This window comes from Xyrauchen texanus, chromosome 30 (assembly GCF_025860055.1).
Source record: "Xyrauchen texanus isolate HMW12.3.18 chromosome 30, RBS_HiC_50CHRs, whole genome shotgun sequence".
Classification (NCBI taxonomy): Eukaryota; Metazoa; Chordata; class Actinopteri; order Cypriniformes; family Catostomidae; genus Xyrauchen; species Xyrauchen texanus.
In genome coordinates, this window is record NC_068305.1 from 24,253,033 (window position 1) to 24,267,604 (window position 14,572).

At 36.3% G+C, this 14,572-nt stretch overlaps 1 protein-coding gene across 3 annotated transcripts in view; it reads left to right on the plus strand.

Annotated features, from left to right (window-relative positions):
- Positions 1-1,875: 1,875 nt before the first annotated feature.
- Positions 1,876-14,572, plus strand: part of ppp4r4 (protein phosphatase 4, regulatory subunit 4) — a 96,263-nt gene continuing 83,566 nt past the window's right edge. For all 3 annotated transcript variants that reach the window (XR_007968111.1, XM_052098694.1, XM_052098695.1), the window contains exons 1-2: positions 1,876-2,756; positions 5,431-5,504. Coding sequence is in view for 2 of the 3 variants with exons in the window: in XM_052098694.1 (XP_051954654.1) it covers positions 2,652-2,756; positions 5,431-5,504 (179 nt within the window). In the remaining variant the exon portion in view is untranslated. The remainder of the gene's footprint in view (positions 2,757-5,430; positions 5,505-14,572) is intronic.

The following is a 14,572-nucleotide window of genomic DNA, read 5'->3' on the forward strand; positions in this document are numbered from 1 at the left end:
TTTTGGTGAGCTCTTGCAAATTGTAGCCTCTTTTTCCTATTTGTAGTGGAGATGAGTGGTACCGGTGGGGTCTTCTGCTGTTGTAGCCCATCCGCCTCAAGGTTGTGCGTGTTGTGGCTTCACAAATGCTTTGCTGCATACCTCGGTTGTAGCGAGTGGTTATTTCAGGCAAAGTTGCTCTTCTATCAGCTTGAATCAGTCGGCCCATTCTCCTCTGACCTCTAGCATCAACAAGGCATTTTCAGCCCACAGGACTGCCGCATACTGGATGTTTTTCCTTTTCACACCATTCTTTGTAAACCCTAGAAATGGTTGTGCGTGAAAATCCCAGTAACTGAGCAGATTGTGAAATACTCAGACCGGCCCGTCTGGCACCAACAACCATGCCACGCTCAAAATTGCTTAAATCACCTTTCTTTCCCATTCTGACATTCAGTTTGGAGTTCAGGAGATGGTCTTTACCAGGACCACACCCCTAAATGCATTGAAGCAACTGCCATGTGATTGGTTGATTAGATAATTGCATTAATGAGAAATTTAACAGGTGTTCCTAATAATCCTTTAGGTGAGGACAAAACATGCAAAAATAATAAATAAATACATGAATAAATAAATGTAATAATAAGAAAATAAATGAAGGAATAAATGTCTTGATAAAACAAATATAATTCGTTTTAAATGAAAGTTATTCCTGAATTTATTTTTGTATGACTTTTTTCCTTTATTTATTATTTTCTCTTTTTATTTTTTATTCTTTAAAATATTTTTTGTTCTTTCATTTGTTTTTTTATTATTTTTTTATGCATTCATTTATTTGTATATTTATTTATTCCCACATGTATTTATTTATATATTTAAATATTCCCACATTTATTTATTTTTGTATTTATTCTTACATTTCTGTCTCATGTATGATAATGATGTGGGCGGGTCCTGCTTACCATTGGCTTATTGTAGATTGAAGCGTGTGCTCGATTACTCTTGACTTGTTTTGATGTAACGTTAGGTCATAGCCATATTGTGTAATATGCTATTTGTGGGGCTAAAAACATAAGAGTTTAAGTCAATCCAAGATGTATTGGTTATACTACTATCACAAAATCAATGGGGATCTGTTTCTTCAACAAATCCACAAAATGAGCAAGTTTCATAATTGATATGATTTAACCTTTTCCTTGGATTGTTAAACTCTCTGCAAAACTTTTCCCTGCATATTCAAAATCTCTGCGAGTCAGAGGGTGATAAGGTGGGACGTCCATCTGATCCCGATAAGCACTATTGAGCTCTCATCCAATGATGCACTGGAGCTACGTAAGGACCGCCTCCCTCATTTCCATGTTGCACACAGAAAAGTTAAAATAAATATATGTATAAATAAATAAATATATATGGGAATATATAAATATGGAAATAAATATATGTGGAAATAAATAAATATAAAAAATAAATTAACACATAAATAAAAAAAAATATGCAAAATAAATGAATACATAAAAGTTAAAAAGAATAAAAATAAAGTTAAAAATAAATATAGAAAATAATAAAGGAATAAAGTCATACAATAATAAATTCAGGAATACATTTAATTAAAAACTAATTATATTTATTTTATCAAGACATTTATTCCTTTATTTATTTTTTTATTATTACATTTAACATTTATTATTTATGCAGGTTTGGGCCTCCATAGAAAAAGTCACAAAGAGTTTATTTTGGACAGAAAGTTTACCCGGCAAAGCCATATTTAGAATATTACGCTCTAAGTAAAAGCCATTCAGTTGTTTCAGTTCTAATTCGATTCCGATGACGAACTTCAACTCGACGCTCTGACGCTCCATGCTGTCTCCATGGAAACCAGTTTAGTTGGCGCAGTGCGTTTGCGTGGTTTGAATATTCCTGCTTGCTAGCACATCCACACAGGGCTTTCAAATATAAAAGACGTACCTTTGTGAAGCGATCCGTTTACCATTTCTGGGATAGATTTACTGGTGATTATTCGAATCGAGACGAGCATTATATAGGCAAAAGGCCCATGCGTTTTCGACAGTCCATTTTTCAAGTTTGTTGTCTTATTATTTGCGAGCTAGCGTCAACCGTGCCAGGTGAACAGTGAGCAGGTATGTGTTGCTAGAATAAACTGCAAATTTAGGTCACATTGGTTGTTGATACAAAAGTGATCTTACATTTAACGCCCATCTTGGAATATCTCAAAGGGGATCTCTGCTTCAAACGAAAACAGCTACATCTGAATGGTTTTCCCCATCAGCGGGAAATAAGCAAGGAAATAATTTTATTCTGATCACCAGCATGCGCTAACCACAAGAAACTGCTCAAGTCGGAAAACGCGCATCAAATCCATCTTTTTCTCGTAAAGTTAACAACACTTCAATCGCCGGAATCCCTTACTACGTGCAAGCGCACGCGCCTCTCCTGAAAGCTTGTTTAGAAACGGCGCAGACAACTGAATATCACTACCACGCAAATTAATTAGTGAAAGATCAAGCTTTGCAACCAGGGCGACTCGTTTGTCGTGGGAGAACATCTTCTCTTCATCAAAGAAATCACATCAGACATTCAGTCAAAGAGCAGCAATAATGACAGGACTTTGACATTCGCGTCTGACACATTTCCGCTGAAGAAACTCAAGACAGATGTTTGTCACCAAAATGACACTGAGTCAGGCCAGTTTATTTGGACAGATAGATGACCTGCAGGACCTTTCATTCATCGAGAGACCCATACGCAGGAGCCTTAAGGTATGTATTCACATCTTTTTCAGAATTGTCAAGCAATATTGTGACACTGACACATTTGTATGGCTCACACAGGAAGGCATTTATGTGCCACGACAGAATTTGTGGAAGGCTATGATAAATTAATACGACTTGACAGAAGCAACGTGTATGCACGTTGACGTTTTATTTTGTCAAGTGCCCCGGCTGTTTTATTCCCTATTATAACGGCTTATTTATTTATTTGAAGTAGTAATTCATTTGGGAAGACGGGGGTTACCAACTTCAGTCTGCTGAGTGACGCAGTTTTTGTCAGCTGTCCGCATCACTGCTTCGCCTCCTCATTTTCGCGCCACACCACTGCGGAATAGAGGATTTCCACTTCAAAGCATAACGTTATTCACATTACTACCAAAAATACTTCCTTTACAGCAGTAGCCTTCACATGCATTTGTGTGAACGTCTCGTGGTGCGTGTCATACCCCTGCAATGGTGTTCTCTTGCTAACGGTAAACTTAAGCAAGAATATTCTCATCTTTTCTCAGAGTCTTATCACGTATGCATCGCTATCGGGTTTCTGTCACGCATCTTTTTTTAATAGGGAGGTTCCGAAGAAATGCATCGTGGCTCTCAGAATCTGAAGTAATACACTAGGCTCTTACACATGGCTACTGTCCCCCACGCTATCTCATCCCACGCAGTCCCTCTTCCTGCCTCCCTGCAGCCTCCTCCCATATTTGCAAAAATGTATTTTTATTTCTTTGGAATTGCTCAACATTTTTATGCAAATAACTTTTGTTTCCTTCTTTATTAACCCTTAACTTTTTCAGTGTTTTCCAAACATTATTACATACCTCGGGTCTTTAGTGACCCAGCGCATATAGCTTATCTTTCACAAAATGCCCAGATAGTCAAAATGTCCAAACATTTTCAAGACTATTACAAAATAATAGAATAAAATATATTATGAAATATTTAGTTGTTTGCTCTTCCATACATCAAAGCAATGATGCAACAAATATAGAACAGGATTCATTACCTCCACACATACATTTCATGAGACACAACTGGCAGTAAAACACATATTGAGCTACTGTACACATAGCACTTAAACAGCACATAAGCTACACAGTTTTGAGTTCTAGAGTTTTTTTCTCAGGCACTTTTAAGTCTAAATATACACACAACTTACAGAATTTCAGTAACTTACACAATAGCCAAATCAAACTGTTCATGTGTTACACTTGCTGTAGTTTACTTCCACGTGGTTTCGTCAAATAACAACGTCAAATGTAAATCAAGTCAATCAGCGAAACATCAGCTACACCTTGATTAAGAAACAGCATGCATAATGTGTACATGTGCATGCATATGGAATAGGTTACTGATAATTCACCACAGAAAATAATTTGTCTTGTAATAAACAAAGAAATATGTATCATGTGATAGTAAACTGATTTATGGAAGGAATCATAGGAATTAATTGAAAACACTCTCAGCTTCGCTCACAACATGCCAGTGGTAACGTAGGGTCAGACTGGATGAACTTGCTAATGCTAGCTGCCTTGCTAACAATTAGGTTACGTCGGACACCGGATTGATTCCATCCACACCGCAAGACTTCATGACAACGGTTGCGCCCTCTCACCGTCTCTAGTGAAGAGCGTGACAGAACAACAGTGATGTGGACAACAGCTCTCATCTTTCTGCGCTGTAATCTTGAATATTGTTCTCTAGCAACAAACATGCATAATGTCTGAGCTGTCCCACTCAGCATGCGTTGGCTCTTTTCCCTTCTAAATGTTTCCCTTCTAAATGTATCTTTATTAATCAGCATGTTACAAGCCTTTAATAATAAACAAATTGAATAAGCAAATTCGATGTCTGGAATGGATAAGGAAAGACTAAAATTACTAGTTGGTAGACTAGTCTCTCACTTTAATGAAAATATACAAATGTTTTTTAAATAAAAAAAAAAAAAAACATTTTCTAAATTTTCTCCTGGAACACCCCTGAACCCACATTCAGCATCATTCCACAGTCACAAGGGCTTCTATGCCCACATACTTGGGTATCTGAATCTAAAGAAATATAAAAAATATTTCATTTTAACGTAAAAATATTCCAACAAATACTGGACTGCTGTCACTATGCTTCAGAACAAACAGATGATCTTTTAACATTAATTTTCAATTGATTAACGGTAAAAGACGGTAAAATTGGTAAAAGATCCCGCAGACCCCACTGCTTTGGCCATCTCTGGACACCCTGTGCAGTTTTGTAGAGACTATTTTGACTGTTTATAATTGATTTTTTCTTCTTTTCTTCCGTCAACTTTAAAAAAAAAAAAAAAGAAAGTGCAATGTGTAAATGTATATCGTGATAAATATCGATATCGAACAATATGAAAAAGATTATTGTGATAACAATTTTGGCCATATCGCCCAGCCCTACCCGAGGTATGCATTAAAGGGTTAAAGGGATGGTTCACACAAAAATGAATATTCTGTGATCATTTACTCACCCACATGTTGTTCCAAAACAGTATGACTTTCTTTCTTCAGTGAGACACTAAAGGAGATGTTCGAACTTTAATTTTTGGATGTGCTTACACCTTAAACACAATGCTTTTTAATGCATGGATAGACAGGCCAGTTTGTATTGTCCACCGAAATCACCTTGTTTCCACTATTTGCAGACTGCAGAAGAGATTGACAAGCTCACAGTGGATGAAGATCTGAATGACATAGAGCGAGCAGTCTACCTTCTCAGGTAACAAAATACCTTATTTATAGTAAAAACAGGATTGGTATTTGTCATAGTTATATGAATTAGTGTGTACCAAAGGGACTGTAGCTAATATAAACACTGTTCCTTTTTTAGTACCAGGTTTGGGTCTAGGTTTTAGGCCTCTGGCAAAAGCTATGCCAGATGTTGCATACTCCAGCCATGTTTTGCACCATTAAGTCACTGTATCCCATGTTGTCTAAATCAGTTTTGCTCATCCTTTCTATTTGACACTCGGAAACTGTTTAGCTGTGCCAGCATTGATAGCTGCTACTGTTCAGCCAAATGTGAATCTGGGGTAAGCTGACCACAGAACAACATTTCAACGCCTGCTGACTGGCATTGAACATCCAGCTCAGTGGGTCGGGGCAGGCTTAGTCATCGCCGCTGTACTAGCCTTATGAATAATGTACAGTTGAAGTCAGAAGTGTACATACACTTAGGTTGAAATTCTTAAATTTAATTTTTTAACCACTCAGATTTTATATTAGTTATTTTTCAAACAATTGTTTACAGACAGATTGTTTCATTTTTAATTGACTATATAACAATTCCAGTGGGTTAGAAGTTTACATACACTAAGTTTACTGTGCCTTTAAGCAGCTTGGAAAATTCCAGAAAATGATGTCAATCCTTTAGGCTATTTGCCAATTTGCTACTGATAGGCCAATTGGTTAATTGCAGTCAACTGGAGGTATACCTGTGGACGTATTTTAAGGCATACTTTCAAACTCAGTGACTCTTTGCTTGACATCAGGGGAAAATCAAAAGAAATAAATATCATTATCATTCAGGAAAGAGACTCATTCTGTCTCCTAAAGATAAACTTAGTTTGGTGTGAAAAGTGCAAATTAATCCCAGAACAACAAAAGGAAGAAGCCACTGCTTCAAAACCACCATAAAAAGCCAGACTACAGTTTGCAAAGTGCACATGGGGACAAAGATCTTACTTTTTGGAGAAATGTCCTCTGGTCTGATAAAACAAAAAATTTAACCGTTTGGCCATAATGACCATCGTTATGTTTGGAGTATAAAGAGTGAGGCTTGCAAACCGAAGAACTCCATCCCAACTGTGAAGCGTGAGGGTGGCAGCATTATGTTGTGGGGGTGATTTGATTCAGGAGGGACTGGTGCACTTGACATAATAGATGGCATCATGAGGAAGGAAAATGATGTGAATATATTGAAGCAACATCTCAAGACATCAGCCAGGAAGTTAAAGCTTGGTCGCAAATGGGTCTTCCAAATGGACAATGACCCCAAGCATACCTCCAAAGTTGTGGCAAAATGGTATGTACAAAGTCAAGGCATTTCAGTGGCCATCACAAAGCCCTGACCTCAATCCGATAGAAAATTTGTGGCAGAATTGAAAAAACGTGTGCGAGCAAGGATGCCTACAGACACCATTCAGTTACACCAGTTCTGTCTGGAGGAATGGTCCAAAATTCCAGCAACTTATTGTGAGAAACTCGTGGAAGGCTACCAAAAATATTTCACCCAAGTTAAACAATTTAAAGGCAATGCTACCAAATATTAACAAAGTGTATGTAAACTTCTGACCCACTGGGAATTTGATGAAAGAAATAAAAGCTGAAATAAATCATTCTCTCTACTATTATTATTACATTTCACATTCCTAAAATATAGTAGTGATCCTAATTGACCTAAGACAGGGAATGTATTATAGGATTAAATGACAGCAATTGTGAAAAACTGAGTTTAAATGTATTTGGCTAAGTTGTATGTGAACTTCTGACTTCAACTTTATCTCTTGAATGACCTCTCATTGATATCTAGACAGAGCTAACTGCATGCTCATCTCAAAGGACTTTGGGGAGTCACCATTCTTAAGTTTCCATGTTACCGTCACTCAGATGCATGTCTAGCAGTGATACACTGTTATCTGATCATTACATTTGAATGGATCTGGTTCTGATTACTGCGGAGACAGAGTTACATTTTAATCAGATTTCCCCAGATTCGGCATATGTAGAGTAGCAGTTTAATGAATAGTTGTAGTTAACATAGGCTCATCAGTATATGGTTTGTCAAATTTTGCATTATGAAAAAGGTTTGCCAAAATTCCAAACTGTTTCAAAAATACAGACAAATGTTACATTATAGGAGACTGTTGAATTGACTGCATTTGCTTTTAGGTCACCTGTTTGTGTTACTGTTATACATCATCTAAATTACTCACTCTGATTGTTTGCATTTATTAATATTTTAATAGAACATAAACCAGTACAAAATGCATCAGTAGACATTAATTTATGGACTTAACCTAAATGGCCTACTATTTAACTTACTGTAACTGCTAGGTCAACTACCTCTATTCATTTCTTGTTCCTTGTCCATAATGTGTAGACACAGTTTTCCTTATACTAGAACAACAGAGCAACACTTGAATTGTTAGATGGTTACTTACTCCATGTACTTACTCCATACTTACTTACCTCCATGTTATGCAGAGATGACAATACATAATGGACCAGATATAAAACTCCTTAATTTAATGTTTATTTTGAAAACTCCAACACTCTTTTGGAAGATCTTTAACCTATAAAACTCTAAAATGCTCCCTGCCTGTACTAATTAAGTGGCTGAGTTACTCCACACCGCGACTCCCTCGGGTAGCAAACTAGTTCTGAGAACAATTAAATTCCCCCTATTCACTGTCATTTGGCATATAAAAGCAAGATGACTGAAAAGGTAGTGCTTGTTAAGAATTAGATGAATGGTAAAAATAGGAGGGTGTTCCTGATGTGCAGACTCTGCTTAGATTATGTGATGCCATATCAGTGTGGCTGGCATTTTTAGCATATAGGACACTTTTTAAGATCTTAATTTTGTTTTTTATGAATCAATTTCACATTTTAAATAATAACTACAGCATTGGTTCCTCTAGGTGTGTAGCAATGGATGTAACTGTCCAGCTCTCTCCCTACCATTCACTTTAACACCTTATCTATACTGGACATGAGCTGTGCACTGCATCACGTCAAAAGCAATAGAACCCATTATAATCAATGATACTGTCTATACTGAAAGTGTCCATTGTGGTGCATCGTGCCCAACAGTAAATGGGTGTTCCATTACATTTTGTGCTTCACATGCTGGCACTACTACAGCCAACAACACAGATTGTTTAGAACGTTTGTGTCGATGCATCTAGTGTAGGCAGCCTCATGCCATCGCCTCAACGGACACACCCGGTGTAGACAGAGTGTGACTGTGCACAAGACTGCAGACAAAAAAGGCAATGATGTAAAAGGAGGCATTGATCTCTTGCTGTGAAAGCATTTATGCATTAATGAAGGCCCCTTAGTTACGTAGGGATGTCGTGGAAGTACAGAACAAGTATTTTTTGCAGCTCTTTTTGGACAAGAGAGGGAGTTTTGAATTCTGGAAATTACTGTATGTTTTTATTGTACATTAAACTCATATATCAAACAATCATCATGACATGACCCCTTATGTTGTGTTCCAGTCATTTTGACCCAGACAACTTTTTTTTTCTTGTGATTTTTTTTTTACTTGGAATAAAATACCATGACTTTGTTCACATATGGTATCTGAAAACATAAAACTTTACTAACATTATCAGTGTATAATAAAATGATAAAAAAAAAAAAAAATTGTATGCAATGACCCCTTTAACTAACTAAGATAATAAAATGTTCGAAAAGATTCGAAAATGTTGTGCATAGCATTCCAAAGAACAATAACGTTAGGAAAGGTATTTTTAACAAAGTTCTTAATCACGATAATATGGGATATGTTTGTTCTGCACATTCAGACATTGCAAAAAAACTTTTATTAAAAGATGGAGCAGTGACAACTATATTGGACACAACACTTATTCTGGTGAGGACCAAATTTGATATTACTGTCTGTTTTTGTTTGAAATGTTATGAACATTCACTTTTATCACAAAATAAACCATTATCAGGATCAGGATTGGATTGTGCTTATTACATGGTTACTTACCAAAGAAATGCACAGTTGCTCATAAAATATTAAAATTATTTTATTTTATTCTTTGGAAAAAAAAAAAAACGTTCCACAAGAGTCAGTGGGGTGTGTATGTGGTTCAAAAATCTTTGCCAATTATAACACATTGGGCATGTATATTGAAGTCTTAAAGGGGATCGCACAGGAAACTGAGTATTTCATGCAGAGTGCAGAGACAGGGTGGAAATAGGTCATTTAAAACTAAATTATGAACCTCAAGGTTGGAATCCGCATCTTGATTCTACTCTTAATATTTCCTTTTATATTATTTAAAATAATAGATAGAAATTCATATAAGGATTGATTCCATCGCAGTTATTTGGTCACAGTGAATGTCAGGGAGTGCAGAGAAGGGTTTGATCCAGAGGTGGGTTCTGTCGATCGCACTCATTCCCGCAGCTCGGCATCACTTGTGTGTAGATTGCATCACTGTATTACTAATAAAGTAGTAATCTTGTTTTTTGACAGAAACCATTGTTTTAATGCAAAACATCTAGCATAGGCTAGATTTACAAAAAATACCATGGTGAATCCATGGTTACTGTGTAAAACCAAGGTTCTTTTTTCAAATTTAAGGTTAAGGTTGGGTTTAGGGGTAGGGGTTAATGTAGTTTGTCTGTGGGCCTCTTAATAAAAACAATAAAAACACTGCAGTGATGCCCATACTGTATGCTAATATTTAAATATGGGTGCAAATAATATCTGAAACTATTTGCACCACGGTGCAATTAGTATCTACCATTTTTTTGTCCAGGTTTGGGGTGCAAATACTATTTGCACTGGGGTGTAAATAGCATATTCCATTATTTGCAAAAGGGAGCAAATAGCATCTGCCTTATTTTAAACATTGGTCCACTGTGGCCACTAGTGCCACTGAACGGAATTGCAAAAATAAACATTAGGTCTGTTCGACTTCATGAAACACTGTGCATACTGATCGGCGCCGGACTTGAAGCAGTGCATGTCGGTTAGAAAATTTGTTTAACTTTAGAAGGCACCACCATCACGTCACTATGTCATATGCCATACAAATACAGCGAGAGCGATTCAAGAGCAGCCACCTTCACAAGCTTTGATGATCAGCTTAATCGTAATTGGCCAGGCTCACCGATGACAATGGTGACATGAGTTTGCAATGGCAAACTACATACACTACTCCTGCTAATTTTGCTATATCAATCTATGACAGAAATAATAGAGTAGTATGGCAATATCATGGCAACAAATGTCAGGTAAATGCTGTTCAGCTAAACTCTGTTCTTATAACAGTACATTGTTTTTATATCATGTTATGGTTATCATAATAATGCCCCAACTCACACTATTGGCCAAGTCAGTGTTGTTGCATAGGCTAGATTGGTTGCTCCAATCAAGAAGGAATTTAGCACCACAGAGACAGTGTTTACAGACTTCGAGAAAATTTACCTACAAATGTCTTATTTTTGTCTTTGCAAATTAACATGGGATAAGAGAACATATTTTAACACCGAAAAAGTTACACACATCTGCTTAAAGCCATAAGAATTGTCTATTATAACTAAATAAAACTCTGCTTTTTTCATTTAAAATATAAACAAACTATTTAATGCTGCATAGAGGTGGCATTAAATGCATGTACACAGCAATTACTATGGCATAAATAATTTTTACAAGATGAATGTTTTAAATATACAATTATGATTATGGAAATGTGAAATTAATTTGTGACTTTTAAATATGAAACTATAGGCCTAACTTATTAAATGCACTATTTGCTCTATCATGACAACAACTAAGTTTAAGGCTGCTCTGATGCTGCATTTTATTTTCAAAGAATCGTAGTAGCATAATAATCATCTGTGATACTAGGGGTTGAGGTGGGTCAGAGCAGGCAGAATTTATGGCTTTTATGTGGCATTGCATCTTTACACAGAATTTAGAGCAGCCTTAACTGTGCTGTGTAAAGATGCCTTTTGAGATCTTTTGGCATGATGGATGTGCTAATCTTAGCTACATTCCAAGTCTCCAGTGTTAATCTTGCAGCAACAGACTTACTGACTCTTTTTATTTGCATAGTTTTGTTAACTGCTCCTTTGGTTTGAGGTTTGCAATTTTTGTGCATTGTACAGTCATATTTTCTTTTAGGTTTTTTGGAAAACCAATTAAAGTCTTCTGTCCCACACTAATGAAATTTTGCCCTTCCCTTTAGACTAAAGACTAAATATTGTTTTAAGTAATTGTGCTTAATTCACTAATATGCAACAGTACACTAAAACAAATTATATATAAGGTTATAAAGCTCTTGAGTTCTGGATTTGCTCTAGCAGGAAATATGTTGGTAAATACTCACTGCCTCTAATGAATGAATTATCCTTGGCAAAGCAGTGCAGTGTTTAAGTGCTGCTGATCAGCTTTAAAGGTAAATTTTTTGAGTTTATGAGGCTCAATGAGAGAGATTTTTCCATTCTGGTGTGCTGATGTCAGGAGCAGTATTGAATGCGTCACTGCTCCTGCTCTTGAGAGTACATAATGCTGCTGCAGGGTTTTAGGAGATGCTTTTTGTTGTTTGTGTCAGGACTTGTTTGTTTGAATGAGCCTTTTTTAGTATTGTGCATTCAGCTAACTATTCACAGCAGGAGCTTGTAACAGTGGTTTTGAGGAAGAATTTAGTTCAGCTGTTGAACTGAGATAAATAAATACACCAAACCAAATCTCATATTAATTGAGAGTAGGGCTGCAACGAATGATTATTTTGATAATGGATTAATCTAAAGATTATTAGAATGAGTATTCGACTATTCCGTGATTATTGCACAGATTCATCATTTGCTTTTAAACCTCTGGGGTCGACGGACGCCATTATATTTTTGCCATTATAGCAGAAACAACATAAAATACTCATTTTGGGCCATACGTATAAGTGAAAGACATCATTAGAGACTATAAAGGGTCCGCTTTTATTTGTGTACACTCACAATAACAACAAAACATTGTGCTTTTTGTAAAATAAAGGAAATAAAAAGGGTGCGATTTCAGCTGTCTCTGTGTGTGCAAGCATATTTCTGAAACACGTCACAAAAATTAACTGAAACTCTTATCACACAAACAAGAAACATATGTCTAAAAAAAGCTTAACATGTCTACTTTTAAATAAAACAATTCAAATTTAAAACAAATATTCTCCTGCAATGTAATGTGTATGAAACAAAGTGATGTACAGTGTTTACTGGCTCAGCTAATTATCCCTAATGTGATCACACCCACGGGGAGAGGGCGCTATTCATACGGTAATGTGCTGAGGCGATCAATGCAAATGGTAAACGCCCCTGACTGTGCCTTAAAAACATCAAGTTCATTCACTTTTCTGCACATTTGGAAGATCGTATGATACACAGGTGAGGAAACTCCTGGATAGTGACGAAGAGTTAGCATTTTTCTCAGAAGAAGAGCAGGACTCTGATGAACGTTTGCATTTTGAAGAGTGACTTGATCCAGCCAATGATACAATTTCAGATGATTAAGTCATTTAGTTTTACTTACATTAGTTGACATGCTTTACATATTTTACTAGTGCGACTGTTTCCAGGATTCAGAGTATTGAAATTTTAAATATGACTCCTAATAAGCAAGTTTTAGTTACATTTAAATGTTGTTTCCTCTAAAGTAGGCATTTCAATTGTATGCTGTATAATATAAATATGATATGTAATAAGGTATAAAAATAATATGAATGTTTAGATTATATTTTGACTAGTGTTTATGCTGCCTCCATTATCATCAACAAAGCTTGTGCTTGCAAATATGTGTTTGGGTGTAAATGTGTCAAATGTGATGTAAATATGTCCATATTAGAAAATCAGCATATTATAATGATTTCTGAAGGATCATGTGACACTGAAGACTGCAGTAATGATGCAGAAAATTCAGCTTTGATCACAAATTGTATTTTACAATATATTCAAATAGAAAACTGTTCTTTTACATTTAAAAATAGTTTACAATATCACTGTTTTTACTGTATTTTCTTTCAAATAAATGCTGCCTTGCTGAGCAGAAGAGACTTCTTCTTCTTAAGAGACTTCTTAAATGGTCATACAGGTCTAACATTTTTAAGGTCTTTATGTAAAGAAAATGTATAGTCAGACTTCTTTTAACTTAAAACTTCTCACATTCATTCTCTTTCTGTCACATTCCTCATTGATAGGCCCAGGGGAGGGGTCTTTGTCTCCTCAGGTGTGAATTACAATCAATATTCATGATCATTCATGCCTCCTCGCATATGACCTTTCTAACACTAAAAGTGTCTTACAAAAGTTAAATTACTATATAGTTTTTTTATTTAAACCTTTATTTATCCAGGTAAACTGTTTGAGAACCACTTCTCATTTACAAACATGACATGCTAGCTATTGGCGGAGAGGAGATGGTAGATTGATGTAGCCAATTCAGGATGGAGATTATTAGGAGGCCATGATATATAGGGGCCAATGGGGGGGAATTTGGCTAGGACACCAGGGTTACACCCCTACTCTTTACGAGAAGTGCCCTAGGATTTTTAATGACCACAGAGAGTCAGGACCTCGGTTTAACGTCTCATCCGAAAGACGGTGCTTTTTACAGTATAGTGTCCCCGTCACTATACTGGGGCATTAGGACCCACACAGACTGTAGGTGAGCACCCCCTGCTGACCTCCCTAATACCACTTCCAACAGCAACCTTGGTTTTCCCCAGGAGGTCTCTCATCCAGGTACTGGCCAGGCTCAACCCTGCTTAGCTATAGTGGGCAACCAGGCAAGAGCTGCAGGGTGATATGGCTGATTGTTGTATATGAATGAGTGATCAGGACAGTTTTCACATCATTTTGTAGCAAAAACTCTAGGCTACAAGATCCAGTTTTCAAAAGTCTTGTGTACAAATGTTTAGCATGTGTTATATGGCCTTATTTCAATGACGGAAAAGTTTGTTTTTTAAAAAACCAAGCATAAACGTTATTTTCTAAAAAATACAAACATGTACATACATGTTGCTCACATATTATTGTAGCCCAGTTTGTGCTGAA